Source organism: Bufo gargarizans, chromosome 1 (genome assembly GCF_014858855.1).
Source record: "Bufo gargarizans isolate SCDJY-AF-19 chromosome 1, ASM1485885v1, whole genome shotgun sequence".
NCBI lineage: Eukaryota > Metazoa > Chordata > Amphibia > Anura > Bufonidae > Bufo > Bufo gargarizans.
In genome coordinates, this window is record NC_058080.1 from 275,924,704 (window position 1) to 275,945,268 (window position 20,565).

Consider the following 20,565-nt stretch of genomic DNA (forward strand, 5'->3'; position numbering starts at 1 on the left):
AGCTTCACAAAGCTGGGAATATGAAAGTGAAATAGGCCTGACACCATATTACACGGAGGCTGGGCGGACGCTGCTATTGGCGAGGCGTGACCTCAGCCTGTAAACAGCACAGTCCTGGCGAGTAGCATGTAGTGCTGTGCCCTCACAGGACTGAAGTCGCCTGCTGCTGTCACCGGGTGTCGCTCCTGCTGGGACCAGTGCTATGGCGCGCTGGGCCATGTACTCCTGCGGTGCGCTGTCTCTGCTGCTGCTTATTGTCAGTGTGGTGCTGCTGCTGGCGCACACCTTCATGGACACTGTGGAGGGAGAGGTGAAGAAGGTCGGTATCTGCCTCATACCCTGCATTCTACTGTGTCACTTCTCCCAAGCCCCTGTCAATTCCTTGACATTAGGGCAACTACAAGAAACCCCAAAATTCAAGGTCTTCCCCAGGCTAAGCTTGAGGGTAGCTGTACAGGGGTGCAGGTTTACTAACAGAAAATCTATACAGATTTCTGTGTGGTTTTCTGTGCGTTTCCGGACCTAAGCAGCGTGTTTTACTTGCGCTTTTTGGTGTGGATTTGCTGCAGGTCTCAAGATTTCTTCAGATTGTCAGTGCAGATTCTGTATCGAAAACCGGACCCAGTCTGTGCTGAAACCACCTCGCCAGTGTGCAGTTTATGTGGCCAAGGGTTTTTGTCATTCGGTTTTTAAAAACCGCGCCAAGAATGTGCAGGTCCATTCTTGGTGCTGATACCGTCACAACGCCATAGGAGGAGCCTGCTCTATTCAGTGGCGCATGCAGATCCGCTCTATTAGAGCGGGTCTGCATGAAAGCCCATGGCAGAAACCGCACCATGGCATGGGGCAGATTTTCAGATCCACAGCAAGCTGATTCCACGGATTTAACCCGTTCAGTGTCTAGGGGTGATGTGAGTGGTGAGGCCACACCACAGCTGTAGATTCACCACCGATCTGTGGCAAGATACACAGCAGACTATTCCTCTGCATCAGAACGTGCCATTATTTCATTTCCGAGGATACAATTATGGCGTACGGATACTTGGGGGCAGACTTGCGTCTGCAGACACACATTCAGGTTTTTCTGGACTTTAATCACTTCAGCCCCCCTAGCTTAAACCCCCTTAATGACCAGACCACTTTTTACAATTCTGCACTACACTACTTTCACCGTTTATTGCTCGGTCAGACACACATTCAGGTTTTTCTGGACTTTAATCACTTCAGCCCCCCTAGCTTAAACCCCCTTAATGACCAGACCACTTTTTACAATTCTGCACTACACTACTTTCACCGTTTATTGCTCGGTCATGCAACTTACCACCCAAATGAATTTTACCTCCTTTTCTTCTCACTAATAGAGCTTTCATTTGGTGGTATTTCATTGCTGCTGACATTTTTTGTTATTAATCAAAATTTAATGACATTTTTGCAAAATAAGGACATTTTTCACTTTCAGTTGTAAACTTTTTCAAAAAAATGACATCTATATATAAATTTTTCCCTAAATTTATTGTTTTACATTTCTTTGATTAAAAAAAAAAAATGTTTGGGTACAAAAAAATGGTTTGGGTAAAAGTTATAGCGTTTACAAACTAAGGTACAAAAATGTGAATTTACGCTTTTTGAAGCAGCTCTCAATTTCTGAGCACCTGTCATGTTTCCTGAGGTTCTACAATGCCCAGACAGTAGAAAAACCCCACAAATGACCCCATTTCGGAAAGTAGACACCCTAAGGTATTCGCTGATGGGCATAGTGAGTTCATAGAACTTTTTATTTTTTGTCACAAGTTAGCGGAAAATGATAAATTTTTTTATTTCCTTAAAAAGTCTCATATTCCACTAACTTGTGACAAAAAATAAAAACTTCCATGAACTCGCCATGCCCCTCATGAAATACCTTGGGGTGTCTTCTTTCCGAAATGGGGTCACTTGTGAGGTATTTATACTGCCCTGGCTTTTTAGGGGCCCTAAAGCGTGAGAAGAAGTCTGGGATCCAAATGTCTAAAAATGCCCTCCTAAAAGAAATTTGGGCCCCTTTGCGCATCTAGGCTGCAAAAAAGTGTCACACATCTGGTATCGCCGTACTCAGGAGAAGTTGGGGAATGTGTTTTGGGGTGTCATTTTACATATACCCATGCTGGGTGAGAGAAATATCTTGGTCAAATGCCAACTTTGTATAAAAAAAATGGGAAAAGTTTTCTTTTGCCAAGATATTTCTCTCACTCAGCATGGGTATATGTAAAATGACACCCCAAAACACGTGGTATCGCCGTACTCAGGAGAAGGTGGGGAATGTGTTTTGGGGTGTCATTTTACATATACCCATTCTGAGTGAGAGAAATATCTTGGCAAAAGAAAACTTTTCCCATTTTTTTTTTTTTTATACAAAGTTGGCATTTGACCAAGATATTTCTCTCACCCAGCATGGGTATATGTAAAATGACACCCCAAAACACATTCCCCAACTTCTCCTGAGTACAGCGATACCACATGTATGACATTTTTTTGCAGCCTAGATGGGCAAAGGGGCCCACATTCCAAAGAGCACCTTTCGGATTTCACAGGCCATTTTTTACACATTTTGATTTCAAACTACTTTGCATGCATTTGGGCCCCTAAAATGCCAGGGCAGTATAACTACCCCACAAGTGACCCCATTTCGGAAAGAAGACACCCCAAGGTATTTCATGATGGGCATAGTGAGTTCATGGAAGTTTTATTTTTTGTCACAAGTTAGTGGAATATGAGACTTTGTAAGAAAAAATTAAATTAAAAATAAATCATTTTCTGCTAACTTGTGACAAAAATTTAAAAATTATATGAACTCGCCATGCCCCTCACGGAATACCTGGGGGTGTCTTCTTTCCAAAATGGGGTCACTTGTGGGGTAGTTATACTGCCCTGGCATTTTAGGGGCCCAAATGCGTGAGAAGTAGTTTGAAATCAAAATTTGTAAAAAATGCCCTGTGAAATCCGAAAGGTGCTCTTTGGAATGTGGGCCCATTTGCCCACCTAGGCTGCAAAAAAGTGTCACACATGTGGTATCGCCATACTCAGAAAAAGTAGGGCAATGTGTTTTGGGGTGTCTTTTTACATATACCCATGCTGGGTGAGCGAAATCTCTCGGCAAAATACATCTTTTCCCATTTTCTTTTATACAAAGTTGGCATTTGACCAAGATTATTTATCTCACCTAGCATGGGTATATGTAAAATGACACCCCAAAACACATTCCCCAACTTCTCCTGAGTACGGCGATACCAGATGTGTGACACTTTTTTGCAGCCTAGATGCGCAAAGGGGCCCAAATTCCTTTTAGGAGGGCATTTTTAGACATTTGGATCCCAGACTTCTTCTCACGCTTTAGGGCCCCTAAAAAGCCAGGGCAGTATAAATACCCCACATGTGACCCCATTTTGGAAAGAAGACACCCCAAGGTATTCAATGAGGGGCATGGCGAGTTCATAGAAAAAAAAAATTTGGGGCACAAGTTAGCGGAAATTGATATTTTTTTTTTTCCTCACAAAGTCTCCCTTTCCGCTAACTTGGGACAAAAAATTAAATCTTTCATGGACTCAATATGCTTCTCACGGAATACCTTGGGGTGTCTTCTTTCCAAAATGGGGTCACATGTGGGGTATTTATACTGCCCTGGCATTTTAGGGGCCCTAAAGCGTGAGAAGAAGTCTGGAATATAAATGTTTAAAAAAATGTACGCATTTGGATTCCGTGAGGGGTATGGTGAGTTCATGTGAGATTTTATTTTTTGACACAAGTTAGTGGAATATGAGACTTTGTAAGAAAAAACAAAAAAAATCAATTTCCGCTAACTTGTGCCCAAAAAATGTCTGAATGGAGCCTTACAGGGGGGTGATCAATGACAGGGGGGTGATCAGGGAGTCTATATGAGTTGATCAGGGGTTAATAAGGGGTTAATAAGTGACTGGAGGGGGGGGGGGGGATGTAGTGTAGTGTAGTGTGGTGCTTGGTGCTACTTATTACAGAGCTGCCTGTGTCCTCTGGTGGTCGATCCAAGCAAAAGAGGACCACCAGAGGACCAGGTAGCAGGTATATTAGACACTGTTATCAAAACAGCGTCTAATGTACCTGTTAGGGGTTAAAAACATTGCATCTACAGCCTGCCAGCGAACGATCGCCGCTGGCAGGCTGAAGATCCACTCGCTTACCTTCCGTTCCTGTGAACGCGCGGGCCTGTGTGCGCGCGTTCACAGGAAATCTCGCCTCTCGTGAGAGGACGCGCCGGCGCGTCCACTCGGAATAACAGGGCCGACGCCAGGACGCAATCCTGCGTATGGCGGTCCTGAGGCGGTTAAAGAGGACCTTTCACTACAATAAAAAATCTAAACTAAGCATACAGACATGGAGAGCGGCGCCCTGGGATCTCCCTGCACTTACTATTATCCCTGGGCGCCACTCCGTTTTCCCGGTATAGGCTCCAGTATCTTCAGATTTTCGGCTCAACTGGGAGGAGCCTGCCAGCGTCTACTTCTCCCAGGCTGTAGCGCTGGCCAATCGCAGCACTCAGCTCATAGCCTGAGAGGTTTTTTTTTCGTGGGGCAGCCGCAGCGGATCGCGGGCCTATTCACTTTTATGGGTCCGTGATCCGGCCGTTCCACAAAAAGAGATAGGACATGTTCTATCTTTTTGCGGAACGGAAGTATGGAACGAAACCCCACGGAAGCATTCTGTAGTGCTCCCGTAGGGTTCCGTTCTGTGCTTCCATTCTGCATCTCTGGATTTGCTGACCCATTGAAGTGAATGGGTCCGCATCCGTGATGCGGAATGCCTGCGGAACGGTGCCCGTGTATTGCGGATCCGCAAATGTGGTCCGCAATACGGCTACGGAGCGCACACGTTTGTGTGCAATAAGCCTAAAAGTGTATAGACCTTCATCAAAGGACCAGTTTGGGTAAAATTGGTATCTTGTATTTCGATCAGGGCCTGAGGGGGCGATACATGGCACAGGGTTGCTAATTTGACCATACCTGTAGACCTGTGGCCTCACTGTCACCCTAGAGAAAGATCTGACGTGGCCTCTCCTGGTTTCAGTAGAACCTTTCACACCCCTGGACCATACAGCTGAACTGTATTTTCTACCAGTTTACCTGTTTGGTAATTCTATACATTTTATTCCAGGCTACAGTATTAAAGAATGGGACTGAGGTCTTCAATAACTGGGTGAACCCCCCTCCTCCAATCTACATGCAATTCTATTTTTTTAACGTAACTAACCCACTGGAGGTCCTGGATGGAGAGAAGCCTGTGGTAGATGAAATCGGCCCCTATACTTACCGGTAAGTGGAATTATATAAAATGTAGGGTTAATTTGATATGCTTGCTGCAACGCACAGACAATATACAGTTTATTGAATGGATGATTTTACCAGTTTACATGTCTTAAAGGCAATGGACACCTCTGGGGATATTTTTTTTAAAATTATTTCTTTTAACTCACTTTGGCCTAGAAATCATTATTTTTCAGTGGTCTTTATAAAAATCTTAATGTTTTCCCTCTGTAGCTTTCACTTTCAGTTCATCTGCAGAATGTTGCTTTCTGCTTCACAGTGAATCTGTCAGAAATCTGCTCTGATGGCTCGATCTGTAGTCCTTAGGCTACATGCACACGACCAAATGTATTTTGCAGTCCGCAAAATGCGGATCCGCCAAAAATACAGATGACGTCCATGTGACATCCGTGTTGCATTCTTTTTTTTTGCGGATCCATTGTAACAATGCCTATCCTTGTCCACAAAACAGACAAGAATACGACATGCATATATTTTTTGCAGGGGCTACGGAATGGACGTACGGATGTGGAGAGCACACGGTGTGCTGGCCACATTTTTTGCGGACCCATTGAAATAAATAGGTCCACATCCTATCCGCAAAAAAAAAAACTAAACGGAACAGACATGGAAACAAAGTACATTCGTGTGCATGAGGCCTTATATGTACTTTTCTAACAGCTTAGGCTACTTTCACACCTGCGTTAGTTGCGGATCCGTCTGGTATCTGCACAGACAGAGCCACACCTATAATGCAAACACTTGTATCCGTTCAGAACGGATCCGTTTGCATTTTTTTTTTTTCTTCATGATAATGCAAACGGATCCGTTTTGACTTACACTGAAAGTCAATGGGAGTCGGATCCGTTTTCAATTGCACCATATTGTGTCAGTGAAAACTGATCCGTCCCCATTGACTTACATTGTAAGTCAGGACGGATCTGTTTGGCTCCGCATCAGAGCTGAATAAAGGCTGAACGGAAGCAAACTGATGCATTCTGAACGGATCCTTATCCATTCAGAATGCATTGGGGCTAAACTGATCTGTTTTGGGCCCCATGTGAGAGCCCTGAACGGATCTCACAAGCGGACCCAGAAACACCAGTGTGAAAAGTAGCCTTATAAATGCTAAGAATGTAGCTTAAAGAGAAGGTGCCACCAATTATTATTTCTCGCCCATTTTCCTTGGGGGACACAGAAGACCTTGGGTATAGCTCAGCTCCCTAGGAGGCGTGACACTAAGTAAAACTGTTAAGCCCCTCCTCCATCAGCTATACCCTCAGCCTGGAGATAGAGGCTACCAGTTTTAGCTTAGTGTCCAAGGAGGCAAGACACTCCCTGCTACTGCAGGGCTGTTTTCTCCTTGTTATTTTTACTTTTTCTTCTAATTTTGTTATTTTATTTTTTCCTAGGGATACCAGAGACGCATTAGACCTCTCTGCTCTCCCGGGGTTGAGCTGCGCCAGTGCCAACTTATCTGCACTGCTGCCTCCCCCACAGAAGCAATAGGAGGATCTGGGCAGCAATGGCTCCCCTACATCCCGCCAGCTAGGGGGTCGCCCGCACGCCAAGCCCCTCTTCCAGCTTCCTGCCACTGCGGTGCCAGTGGCTGAAGGGGCGACCCTGCTGGAAAGGACTGAGGGTGAAGACGTCGGACGGTGAGATGGCTATTCCAGCCCATACCCCGTCCCTATCTGCAGCATCTACCCCTCTGGGTAAGGGGGGCACCCGTGGTCGCTCATTCTGAGCGCTCATCTGCAGGACAATGCAGCACAGCAGCATCCTCAGCACCCCCACGCCGTTCCCCCCCACGCTGCTATCTTTCTCCCCCCCTCCCCCTCATTCGGGGCTGACTCCATTTTTCTCTTCTCTCTCTCCCCCTTCCCGCCGAGAACGGGGGGCGGGGCTTAGCGGTCCCGGCAGGGGGCGGGGCTTACGCGCGCGTCATTTTGGGGGCGGAGCTACGTTCTCCTTCACAGGAGACATTTCAAGCGCTGGAGGGGGCGGAGCTTGTTCCCCGTGCTTTCTGCTGAGGTTTCCCGCGCTTCCTCACTCCTGACAGGAAGCTGGGACACGGTGGGGGACTCTAACCTCCTGTGTACATCGCTCGGCTTCTGTGGGCGCTCTCTGCTGCTCACTGCTGTTCACTGCTTCTCTGCTGCTGCTGATCTGGGCCATCTCCTGACGTTCTTCTGAGGCACTGGTAGGACAGTTAACCCTCTCCTAACCCTCCTGGTCATAGCTGCTATAACCCTTTGTGGTCTCTATATTAGAGTACAACCACACTTCAGCATGTCAGATCCCACAGGTGCCCCCAAACCCTGGTACCATGCCTGTACCGCCTGTAAGGACCTTTTTCCGCGGGGGCAATCTGAGCCGCATTGCCTTGCATGTCAGGCCCCAGTGCAGGGCCCGCTTCCCGCTGCGCCCCCCGGTGCCTCTGAACCCCCTGACTGGGCTAGGTCTCTGTCTCAGGCGGTGGAAAGCCTTACACACGTAGTGGGCCGTCTCGTGGATAGACCGCCTCTCCCGCAGGCTGCCACAATCCCTGTCGCACCCGCTGGGACTACCGTTTCTGCCGCCCCCACTGGTTCCCTGCCTCCCAGCGAATCTTCCAGGGCCCGGCATACTCAGAAACGTTCAAGGGTTGAGCGCACATCTTCTCCAGATGCTTCGCTCTCTCCGCCATGCGTGCGAGCTCAGTCAAGTCTATCCTCTCAAAGGGATACGCTTTCTGAGGGAGAACTGGCGGATTCGGACGTGGACATGGACTCAGAGCTTCCGTCCAAATTGGCGTCCGCGGTGGGGCATCTTGTCACTAGCATCCGTGATACCTTTCAGCTACACGATGACCCCCCCAGCTCTGAACAGGCCGGCGTGTCCTTTCTCCGCCCCAAACAGGCCTCCAAGGTTTTTCCCATACACGCTGATTTTTCTTCTGTGGTATCCAAGGCTTGGACTCGGCCTAACGTCCGCTTTATTACACCCAAAAAGCTGGACATTTGTTATCCCTTTCCAGCGGATTCTGTGACCACGTGGACATCCCCGCCTAAGGTTGATCCTCCCGTGGCTCGCCTGTCCAAAAGCACTACTATTCCTGTACAGGACGGATCTTCCCTCCAGTCTGTTGAGGACCGTCGTACGGAATCCCTCTCCAAGGCCATATTTACTGCCTCTGGTTCGGCCCTTAGACCGGTCTTTGCCTCCGCCTGGGTTGGCAAAGCGGTCTCTGAATGGGGTTTGCAACTGGAACGGGAGTTAGGGTCGGACGTCCCTGTTCAGGACCTCCGTTCCTTAGCCCAACTAATTGTTCAGGCCGGAAAATTCGTCTGTGAGGCCTCCCTTGATGCGGGTGCCCTCATTGCCCGTTCCTCTGCCCTGGCAGTTTCTGTCAGGAGGGAACTCTGGCTGAAGGTTTGGGCGGCGGACGCCGCTTCCAAACGCTCTTTGGCCGGCCTACCATTCACGGGTTCCCGCCTGTTCGGAACCCGTCTGGACGAACTTATATCAGAGGCCACGGGTGGGAAGAGTACTCACCTCCCCCAGTCCAGGCCAATGGGCGCCCCCCGTGGTCGCGCTGGTTCGTCCCATTTTCGGTCCTTTCGCAAGCCCACCGGGTCTAGACCCGCGGCCAGTTCTTCTTCCTCTGGCCCAGCCCAGGATAGACGCAAGAAGCCGTTTTTTCGGACGCAACCTACCTGGCGCAAGTCCCAGCTTGCACGGGCTCCCACAGGCCAGCAGCCCTCTGCCTGAAGGTGCGCCCCCACCCACCCGGGTGGGGGGCCGCCTTCTCCTATTCAGGAACGTATGGCGGGCCCACATCTCAGACGCATGGGCGCTCGAGATTGTATCTTGCGGATACAAAATCGAATTTGCGTCCATTCCGCCAGACCGTTTCTTCCGATCCCGTCCTCCGCGAGATCCCGTACGAGTGGCCGCCTTCTTCGCGGCCATTCACTCTCTAATGGACAAGGGTGTCGTCGCCCCCGTGCCTCCGACGGAAAGGTTCAGGGGGTTCTACTCGAACCTCTTTGTGGTTCCCAAGAAGGAAGGCTCAGTGCGTCCGATCTTGGACCTAAAACGCCTGAACCGTTTTCTCCGACTGCAGAGATTCCGGATGGAGTCTCTCAGGTCCGCAGTGGCCTCCCTGGAAAGAGGGGATTTCATGGCCTCAATCGACATTCAGGATGCATACCTCCACGTTCCGGTTGCTCCATGTCATCACCGCTTCCTGCGCTTCGCGGTGTGGGACGATCACTTCCAATTCGTCGCCCTTCCCTTTGGTCTGGCGACGGCTCCTCGAGTGTTCACCAAGGTCCTGGCCCCTGTCTTGGCCCTTCTACGTTCAAGAAGTGTTTTTCTTCTCCCATACTTGGACGACATCCTGGTCAAGGCACCCTCCTTCTCTCAGACATCCCGCAGTGTGGAACTCACTCTGGAGACCCTGACGCGGTTCGGTTGGATTATCAACCACCCCAAATCTTCCCTTACCCCCTCCAGACGGCTGATCTTCCTGGGGATGCTCCTGGATACAGAGTTGGCGGAGGTCCGCCTTCCGTCGGACAAGCGTCTGGCCCTTCGCGGGTCGGTTCGCAGTCTCCTCCGTCATCACCGCCCTTCCCTCAGATCCAGCATGCGGTTGTTGGGAAAGATGGTTGCCTGTTTCGAAGCGGTGCCGTTCGCACAATTCCGATCCCGCACCTTTCAGAGGGCAATTCTGTCGGCCTGGGACAAATCACCGAGGAGTCTGGACAGGACCTTTCTTCTGCCTCCCCTGGCTCGGGCTTCCCTCGGCTGGTGGTTGCATATCCCTCTAAGGGGGAAGTCCTTCCGTCCACTGAACTGGCTGGTGATTACCACAGATGCCAGCTTACGGGGGTGGGGGGGGGTTTTCCCTCCCCGGTCCGTCCAGGGCGTTTGGTCTCTATCGGAGTCCAGACTTCCAATCAATATTCTGGAACTGAGGGCGATTCTTCTGTCCCTCAGACACTGGACCCATCTGCTGAGGGGCCACCCTGTTCGGATCCAATCGGACAATGCCACGGCTGTGGCATACATAAACCATCAGGGAGGCACTCGCAGCGCTGCAGCGATGCAAGAGGTGACCCTCATTCTCCTCTGGGCGGAGACGCACGTGCCGGCCTTATCTGCGATTTACATCCCGGGGGTGGACAACTGGGCGGCGGATTTCCTCAGCCGGTCCACCATCGACCCGGGAGAATGGTCCCTGCACCCAGAGGTGTTCGAAGCCCTTTGTCTTCGCTGGGGTCGCCCCGACGTGGACCTCATGGCCTCCAAATTCAACCACAAGGTCCCCCTATACCTGGCCAGGGCACGGGACCCGAAGGCATACGGCGCCGACGCGCTCGTCCTTCCGTGGCGCGAATTCTCCCTTCTGTACGTCTTTCCTCCTTTTCCCCTCCTGCCACGGGTTCTTCGGAGGATCGCGGCAGAGGGCGTCCCCGCGATTCTAATCGCCCCGGATTGGCCCCGCCGGTCTTGGTACGCCGACCTAATGTTGCTGTTGGCAGACGCACCGTGGCCACTGCCCTCCAGGGAAGACCTTCTCTCTCAGGGACCGATCTTCCACGAGCATTTAGGCTCGCTACGTTTGACGGCGTGGCTATTGAGACCGCCGTCTTAACGCGACGGGGTTTCTCCGCGGACGTAGTCCGCACCATGATCCTAGAGCCCGTATCCTCTAGGATCTACTATCGGGTTTGGAGGTCCTATCTGGGGTTCTGTGAGTCCCGGAGCATCCCACCTCTCCGGTTTTCTCTTCCCACAATCCTGTCCTTCCTCCAGTCGGGTCTGGACCTGGGGCTGTGCCTCAGTTCTCTGAAGGGTCAGATTTCGGCGCTGTCTATTCTTCTCCAGCGTCCCCTGGCCCCTCTAGGGCCAATTAAGACCTTTTTACAAGGGGTGGCTCACTCTGTTCCGCCGTACCGCCCTCCAGTTCCTTCCTGGGACCTGAATGTGGTGCTCTCGGCGCTCCAATCAGCCCCCTTCGAGCCTTTACGGGAGGTCTCCCTTCGCCTTCTGTCCTGCAAGGTCATCTTTCTTGTGGCCGTCACGTCTCTCCGACGGGTGTCGGAGTTAGCGGCTCTTTCTTGCTCCGAACCTTTCCTGATCTTCCACCAGGATAAGGTTGTGCTTCGGCCTGTCCCGACTTTCCTGCCAAAGGTGGTCTCCGCCTTTCACATCAATGAGGACATCGTCCTTCCGTCGCTCTGTCCCTCTCCTTCCCACCCCAGAGAACGGGAACTGCACCGTCTGGATGTGGTCAGGGCGTTGAGGATTTACTTGGAGGTCACCGGGTCCTTTCGGCGCACGGACTCCCTGTTTGTGGTTCCGGAGGGTTCGCGCAAAGGGTTGGCGGTCTCCAAGGTGGCTATTGCCCGTTTCATTAAACTGGCGGTGTCTGAGGCTTATCGAGCCAAGGGCAGACCTCCGCCTTTCGGCGTCACTGCTCATTCCACCAGAGCAGTCGGAGCTTCCTGGGCGCAGAGGCATCGGGCCTCGGCTGAACAGTTGTGCAAAGCAGCCACTTGGTCCTCTCTGCACACTTTCACAAAGTTCTATAGGGTGCATACGCATGCATCAGCGGATGCTGCTTTGGGCCGCCTGGTTTTGCAGGCAGCGGTTTCCTGATGCTCTGGTGGTGTTCCGCCTTGGGTTTGTGGTCCCTCCCTTCTTGGACTGCTCTTGAACGTCCCAAGGTCTGTGTCCCCCAAGGAAAATGGGCGAGAAAAGGAGATTTTTGTATAACTTACCAGTTAAATCTCTTTCTCGCTCTTCCTTGGGGGACACAGCACCCACCCTTCTGTGTTTGGTTACAGGGTTATGGTCTGGCGCCCCGTTGGGTTGCTGGCTGGTTGTTTCCGTTATTGGTTGTTATCCTTTCACTACTTGGACACGCAACTGGTAGCCTCTATCTCCAGGCTGAGGGTATAGCTGATGGAGGAGGGGCTTAACAGTTTTACTTAGTGTCACGCCTCCTAGGGAGCTGAGCTATACCCAAGGTCTGTGTCCCCCAAGGAAGAGCGAGAAAGAGATTTAACTGGTAAGTTATACAAAAATCTCCTTTTTTTGCCAGTTAAAATTATATTTATTTTCTGATTGCATTTTTTTTAATTCTATTTCTTGAACATGATTATGGGGGCGACCATCTTGCCTGAGCTGTTCTTAACAGCATTTAGAGGGCATTTAGAAATATGCTTTACATCAGCCCCATGGTCCATAGACACAATGGACAGAAGCTGATTCTTTGAGGATATGCCCCCATTGTCTAAGATGGGATAACCCCTTTAAGCTAAGCCCCAGTAGAAGCGCTGCACAGCTCTCCTGTGCAGCAGAGAGTGGGGGCTCAGCTCTCACGTGAGACCTGGGCTCCTGCCCTAGCAGCCCAGATCAGAAGATGCAACGATCCAGGCTGTTTAACCCCTTAGATGCCCTGGTCAATAGCGACTGCGCTATCTAAGTAGTTTAGCGGAACGGGGCTCCCTCTGTGAACCATCGGCAATCCTGAAAATGAGATCATGGGTTGCCAAAGTCTCTGCATGACAGCCTGGGGCCTAATAAAGGCCCCAGACCTGCCTTCACAATATGTGTATTAGGAGTACCTGCTGGTGCCTGTCAGTATAGCACTGACAGTATAATACACTACTGCATAAGAATAAGATTGGCTAGCATATTCTTGTAAAAAAAATACAGATTGATAATGGAAAATGACATAAATCCAACCTTTGTATGTTTCTAACCATATGTATATGCAGTTAAACTGATAAGTCCATTTACGTTGTGCAGAATCATAAAATACCGACATAGGGTACATCATCTTTAGCTTATTGAATCTCTTTTTTGTTCCAGAAACAGCGATATTCTTGTCTGTAGGCTACTGGGGCTGAGCAGATGTAGCTCATGGACAGGAATGGAGCTGTTTCTGGATAAAAGAGCAGACCATTATATTGATTCCCGGAGAAAAGACAGGTAGGCCGTGCACACTATGAAACGACGTGAAGCTGTTTTACAGGAATCCAGTGCTGTCACGATTACTCGTGAGTGTGTGCAAGGAAAGGAAGTGGTTATTGAACCACCGCTTGTCACTGCATTGCTGACCTCACCAAGAAGTAGTTGCCGCTGTTGGACCTGGTAGACCATTCTCAGCATTCAGTATCTTACATTATTGCAGATACTTTAAGTTCCAGTATAGAAAATAGGAAAACTATCATATAATAAAGACAACTGTCAAGATTATTTTGCAACGTGTTTAATTTTTTTGTCATGACAAGACCAAGGAAACCTTCTAGACTGCACGGCTGTTACCTTGGAGAAGTTCACCTAGCTAGCCGCACTGGGCATACACACAGAGTTTCAAATTCTAAATTTCTTGCTTTTTATCAAGTTTAGTATAGAGCTAATTGTAATTATTAAAGGTATGGTTCAGCTTTAAAACAATTTTTGCCGGTCTCAGCCCCCGGGCCTGTGGTGGAAAGGATACTTACCTGCTTCCTGCTGCCAGGTTTCGGCTCATTCGGTTCGCTGCGCTCTGGTTTCCTGCTTGTCAGCTTCAGGAATGGATGGGTTCTTGTGTGCCGCTGCAGCCAATGACTGGCCACAGTTGTGTTGTGTCCCCCTAGAGGCATGCGATCCAGTGACACATGGCCACTCTGGCCAATTACTGGCTGCGCTGCTCGTGACCCTTCAGGACAAGCTGGGAGGCGGAGCGTGGTGAACCAAGGAAGCCAAAACTCAGCAACGTGGAGCATGTACGTATCCTTTCCTCTACAGGTCTGAAGGAGGGGGGTCTGGCGAAAATTGATTTAAAGCTGGACAACCCCTTAGAAATTTGTGCCTACCTTGTCAGCTATTTTTGGTAAATTGTCCATAAATGCCTGAAAGGGGTTGTCCGCTGTCTGCTAAAAATTACAGCAATGCCATACACTGACATAAAAGTAATGCTAAAACGCTTCAGGGTTTCTCTCACCGTGAAGTAACCACCATTGCTCATGGGTATTGTACTGTATGTAAGCAAATCATGGGTGCCCATGGTGTCCAAATATGTCGGCTGCATCATCTACTGCGCATATGCACAGGACACATTATATGTGTTACACATGGGAGTTTCTATGTGCATGCTCAGGTAAGCCCTGTAACGTCTTCGTCTTTCTTATTCCATTACCAGTCAGTGTATGGCATTTCTGAAATTAGAGTAGAAACCCTTTAAAAGGTTTTTTTCAGGAGTTTTACACTGATGACCTGTCCTCTGTATAGGTGACGTCACGTGGCCTAGGAGCAGCTCAGCCCCATAGAAGTTCCAATCCTAAGCACACCTGCTATATCTCTGTGCTTGGTGGGCAGGGACAAGGCTGCGGCGCTCACAGGAGTACAGTTGCCTTCTAAAACAGCTGATTGGTGGGGGTCCCAGGTGTTGCACCCCCACCAATCAGATACTGATGACGTATAAAGAGGATAGATCATCAGTGTAAAACACCCCAGAAAACCCCTTTAACTGATAAAAATGATGCAAGTTTTAATTAAAAATGTCCTATTGTTTGTTTCTATTCCTATAAAAGGTCTCGTTGTAACAGTCAACAACTGCTCCTTTTACACTTCATCTGTCCCTGAGATAATAGGGTGTATGACCGCAGGATCAGACTACACAGTGTGTTTGCTGTCTGTTACCACGGAGAAGCATAGGTCTGCATAGAAGCCGTAGAAATAAAATCATGGGATTTTTTTTATAAACCTTTTGCAGATTTGCTTAAAGGATCACTCCAGGTCCAAAGTCCTGGAGCTATACATGCTCCCAAAGTTTTAATAGTGCCATTACAAAGATTCTCTGCTCTGCTAGTCCGCAGATGAGGATTAGTGCTGTCCTGAGCCACTTCAGAGTCAGCGTTAGAAATCCTGTATATGTAGACAGCGTGACCACCCCCTGCAGGGTGCTAACAGGACACCAGAAAGGGAGCATTCACACGACCGTGTTTTTCTTCCGCGTCCGTTCTGCAATTTTTGCGGACAATGCACGGACACATTCATTTCTATGGGTCCGCAAAAATTGTGGAATGCCTTTCATTGTCATCCATGTGCTGTCCGTTCCGTATGTCTGTTCCTTTTATTTATGTCCTATACTTGGCCGCAAATTGCGGTCCGTGGCCCCATAGAAAGTCAATGGGTCCGTAAAAAATGGATAGCACACGGAAATGCATCCGTATGTCATCCGTTTTTTGCGGACCCCTGGACTGAAAACAATCTAGGAAACCCCTTTTCAGTTTTTTGCGGACCGTGAAAAACGGATGACACACGGAAGCACCACATCCGTATCATACGGACTTGCGGAACAGAAACAGAAAGATAACTGAAGACATACGGAAAACACGGATCCGTGATTTGCGGACTGCAAAACCAACACGGTCGTGTGAATGCTCCGTAATGATGAGAAAGTTGTCTGGGGTACAGATACAGGATAGGTTAGCAATATCTGTACCGGGCGGCTGCGGTGCTGGAAACTATACACTGTATCCGTACTGCAATTTTGCGGAATGGGTGCGGACCCATTTATTTGAATGACCTGTCCTGAGCATAGGTCTTCAATATCTGTACCGACAACACCTTTAAAATGAGGTTTATGTCTCTCGGTCTCAATTTTCATCACTGTGGGAGGGGCTTAGTTGTGTGCTCCGCCCACTGACATCTGTGTAATGAGAGGTAATTGCTATACAGCTCACTGGTGTCATGGAGATAGCAGCCACGTGATGCTGCAATGTGGGAAATATGTAGTAACCGAAACACACCTAAATACCAAGTGATGACTGATTTCTCATTCTTCACCAAAAATGTAATTTAATTTTTTTTTTTAGATGCATTGGTTGCAAAGGTGTACATTACTTTTACCTGACTATTGTAGGAATAATGGTTATGTCTATGGGATAGAAAACTCAGTATTAACCAGTGGAAAAGGGTTCCATAAGTCATATAATGGGATATATTTAAGATGTTTCATGGTGATTAGGGCACTTTATTTTCTGAAGTGTTTCTCAGCACCTTTCAGTCTATTTGTAACATGTTTCTGGTACACAGACAAAGCTAACACTGCGGCGCTCACCTGTGTAGTCTGGAGGCACCTGGACAAGGTCAGACAAATCCCCAAAAAGCAGCAGATCCAGCTTCCCATAAAAAGAATTCTTTATTTATAGCAGATCAGTGTAGTCTACGCGTTTCGGACCATAGACATGTTGTCCTTCATCGTGATATATTAAAACTAAAGCAAATCCACTTCTTATAGACCAGGGTATGATCACATATAATCAAATGATTCCCAACACCTGTTCCTTCAACAAAGGAAAAACCAGTGCTGAAAACAGGGGTGGAATAAAGATGCAATGATCCAGAAGGGATCCAAGTTTCATGAAAACAATCATTTATACTGAAGAACACGATCATATTTTCTATTCGGACCACCTTGAACACAAGTCCCTAATCTGAACATCCAGAAGGCTTCTCTACTTAGGAGCTTCTGTCTGTGGTTGCCCCTCTAATAGGTAAAGAAACCCTTTCAGACGCAGTAATACTACCTTTGTGAACAATGGAAAGTGTTTTGTAATGTGGGATGTCAGACAAGTGTTTCCTAATTCTGACCTTAAGCTGTTTAGTGGTACAACCTACATATTGCAGCAAGTAATGACATAAACGGCATACTCAGTGTTACAATTCATGTATTGTTGTATCCTATAACTGGTGCCATTTGCTGTAGGTAACAGTCTGGCAGACGTTCATGTAATTACAGCATCTATTGCTGCCACATTTAAAACTTCCCTTACAAGTCAGCCAAGTGGGTATATTCTCTGAACGATTATGAAATAGACTAGGGCTGACTTTCTGGCCTATGGTAGGGGCCCTCCTTGCTGCAAATTTCACTCCCGCTGAGACAATACTAGGGTACTTTCACACTAGCGTTTTCTTTTCCGGCATTGAGTTCTACGGACTCTATACCGGAAAAGAACTGATCAGTTTTATCCTAATGCATTCTCGATGGAGATCAATCCGTTCAGGATGTCTTCAGTTCAGTCTTTTTCACTTTTCAGGGCGGATATAATACTGCAGCATGCTGCGGTTTTATCTCCGTCCAAATTCCGGTACACTTGCCGGATCCGGCATTTTCTCCCATTGACATGCATTAATGCCGTAGCGTTCCGCCAAAATTGATCCGGCATTGCGGTCTGCGCATGCTCAGACAGCAAAAAATTTGAAAAAATAAATGCTGGATCTGTTTTTCTGGATGACATCGGAGAGACGGATCCGGCATTTCAATGCATTTGTAAGACAAATGCCATCAGTTTGCATGCGTTTTGACGGATCCGTCAGGCAGTTCCGGCGACGGAACTGCCTGCCGGAATCCTGCCGCAAGTGTGAAAGTAGCCTTAGCCTATTCTTTGTCATAGTTGAGCACAGGTAAATGTTGCCGAATAATGTTACAGATCTGTGTATATTCCCTGCTATAACCTGTAACAAAAGTAATGGGTGTGTTCTTTTGATTATTAGCTTTATTGGATTTATCTCTCCTTTTGCCACCCATCCTTTCTTTATCCGTATATGGAAATAGTAAAGCCTTTCTATCCCGCATAAGCGCCCATTGTTTTGCATGTGTAATACTCTGCTCTGTCTATTGTCTCGTCGCTAATCTCATGACAACCTTGTCTGCTTCAAGATCAAAAATATTGACATTCGAACAATGACGCCTAGTCCTGATCAGTTCTCCTTTCGGAATGTTTTTAATAACGTGGTGGATGACAGGACGTGGCCAGGAGAGTAGTATTCCCTGCAGTTTGTTTTCTGAAGGGGAATGTGCTGTTTTCTGAAGGGGAATGTTTTTTCCTTTGTTGAAGGAACAGGTGTTGGGAATCATTTGATTATATGTGATCATACCCTAGTCCAGTCATGGTGAACCTTTTTAAGACCGAGTGCCCAAACTGTAACCCAAAACCCACTTATTTATCGTAAAGTGCCAACACGGCAATTTGCCCTGAATACAACACTCCAATATAGTATATCCTCTATGTACTTTATCATTTAGCTACAACAGCCTCCCTACATTCAGTGCGCTGCCTGCGCTGTTCATAATGTGCCCTGTGCTGATGAATGGCAGGGAAAGGCTAAGGCATATTGGTACACCATAGACTTTTTCCATGGTGTGGGTGCCCACAGAGAGGGCTCTGAGTGCCACCTCTGGCACCCGTGCCATAGGTTCGCCAACACTGCCCTAGTCTATAAGAAGTGGATTTGCGTAGATTACACTGATGTTTGGATTTTATCTGCTATAAATAAATAATTATTTTTATGGGAAGCTGGATCTGCTGCTTTTTGGGATGTTTCTGGTACAGTATTTAAAATGACTGCATATAGGTGTTTTTGGGAAATGTAAATTAATCTTGAGTATAAAAGTTGTCTCTGCTCTCAGCAGTCCTTCACCCTAAACCCAATCGTGTCTCGAGTGCTTGGCAAGTAGAAACCTGCACTTTACCTGCTGTTGGCACTTGAACTGCAGAACATGTGTGAACAGGCCCATGTATCTATGATATCATCAGTATTTCCAGTTTGGTCAGTTGGGAAGCAGCCTGCTTGTCTCTAATTGTTATCATTGGAGTTATGTCTGAGCACCTTCTCTCCCTGCTCTCATGCCCAGCTATTCTTATAGAGGATGTATGGATATGGATTGTCCTGATGGAACAATCCTTTTTAACCGCCTCCGGACCGCCTAACGCAGATGTGCGGTCCGGAGGCGGCAGCCCTGCGCAGAGTGACGCATATACGCGTCATCTCGCGAGAGCCGAGATTTCCTGTGAACGCGCGCACACAGGCGCGCGCGTTCACAGGAACTGAAGGTAAGCGAGTGGATCTCCAGCCTGCCAGCGGCGATCGTTCGCTGGCAGGCTGGAGATGCAATTTTTTTTAACCCCTAACAGGTATATTAGACGCTGTTTTGATAACAGCATCTAATATACCTGCTACCTGGTCCTCTGGTGGTCCCTTTTGTTTGGATCGACCACTAGAGGACACAGGTAGCTGTGTAAAGTACCACAAAACACTACACTACACCCCCCCCGTCACTTATTAACCCCTTATGAACCCCTGATCACCCATGATCACCCCATATAGGCTCCCTGATCACCCCCCTGTCATTGATCACCCCCCTGTCAGGCTCCGTTCAGACATCCGTATGATTTTTACGGATCCACGGATACATGGATCGGATCCGCAAAACACATACGGACGTCTGAATGGAGCCTTACAGGGGGGTGATCACCCATATAGATTCCCTGATCACCCCCCTGTCATTGATCACCCCCCTGTCATTTATCACCCCCTGTAAGGCTCCATTCAGACATTTTTTTTGGCCCAAGTTAGCGGAAATTGTGTTTTTTTTTTTTTTTTTTGTATATTCTTACTAAGTCTCATATTCCACTAACTTGTGTCAAAAAATAAAATCTCACATGAACTCACCATACCCCTCACGGAATCCAAATGCGTAAAATTTTTTAGACATTTATATTCCAGACTTCTTCTCACGCTTTAGGGCCCCTAAAATGCCAGGGCAGTATAAATACCCCACATGTGACCCAATTTCGGAAAGAAGAGACACCAAGGTATTCCGTGAGGGGCATATTGAGTCCATGAAAGATTGAATTTTTTGTCCCAAGTTAGCGGAAAGGGAGACTTTGTGAGAAAATACCAAAAAATAATCTATTTCCGCTAACTTGTGCCAAAAAAAAATATTCTATGAACGCGCCATGCCCCTCATTGAATACCTTGGGGTGTCTTCTTTCCAAAATGGGGTCACATGTGGGGTATTTATACTGCCCTGGCTTTTTAGGGGCCCGAAAGCGTGAGAAGAAGTCTGGGATCCAAATGTCTAAAAATGCCCTCCTAAAAGGAATTTGGGCCGCTTTGCGCATCTAGGCTTCATTTTACATATACCCATGCTGGGTGAGATAAATATCTTGGTCAAATGCCAACTTTGTATAAAAAAATGGGAAAAGTTGTCTTTTGCCAAGATATTTCTCTCACCCAGCATGGGTATATGTAAAATGACACCCCAAAACACATTCCCCAACTTCTCCTGAGTACGGCGATACCACATGTGTGACACTTTTTTGCAGCCAAGGTGGGCAAAGGGGCACACATTCCAAAGTGCACCTTTCGGATTTCGCAGGCCATTTTTTACACATTTTGATTGCAAAGTACTTCTCACACATAT

General features: G+C 48.1%; 1 protein-coding gene across 1 annotated transcript in view; it reads left to right on the plus strand.

Moving 5' to 3' along the window:
- The window catches only part of SCARB2 (scavenger receptor class B member 2), an 81,223-nt gene continuing 60,658 nt past the window's right edge, over positions 1-20,565 (plus strand). The window contains exons 1-2 of the mRNA XM_044303629.1: positions 1-319; positions 5,161-5,318. Coding sequence (XP_044159564.1) covers positions 203-319; positions 5,161-5,318 — 275 coding nt within the window. The 5' untranslated portion in view covers positions 1-202. The remainder of the gene's footprint in view (positions 320-5,160; positions 5,319-20,565) is intronic.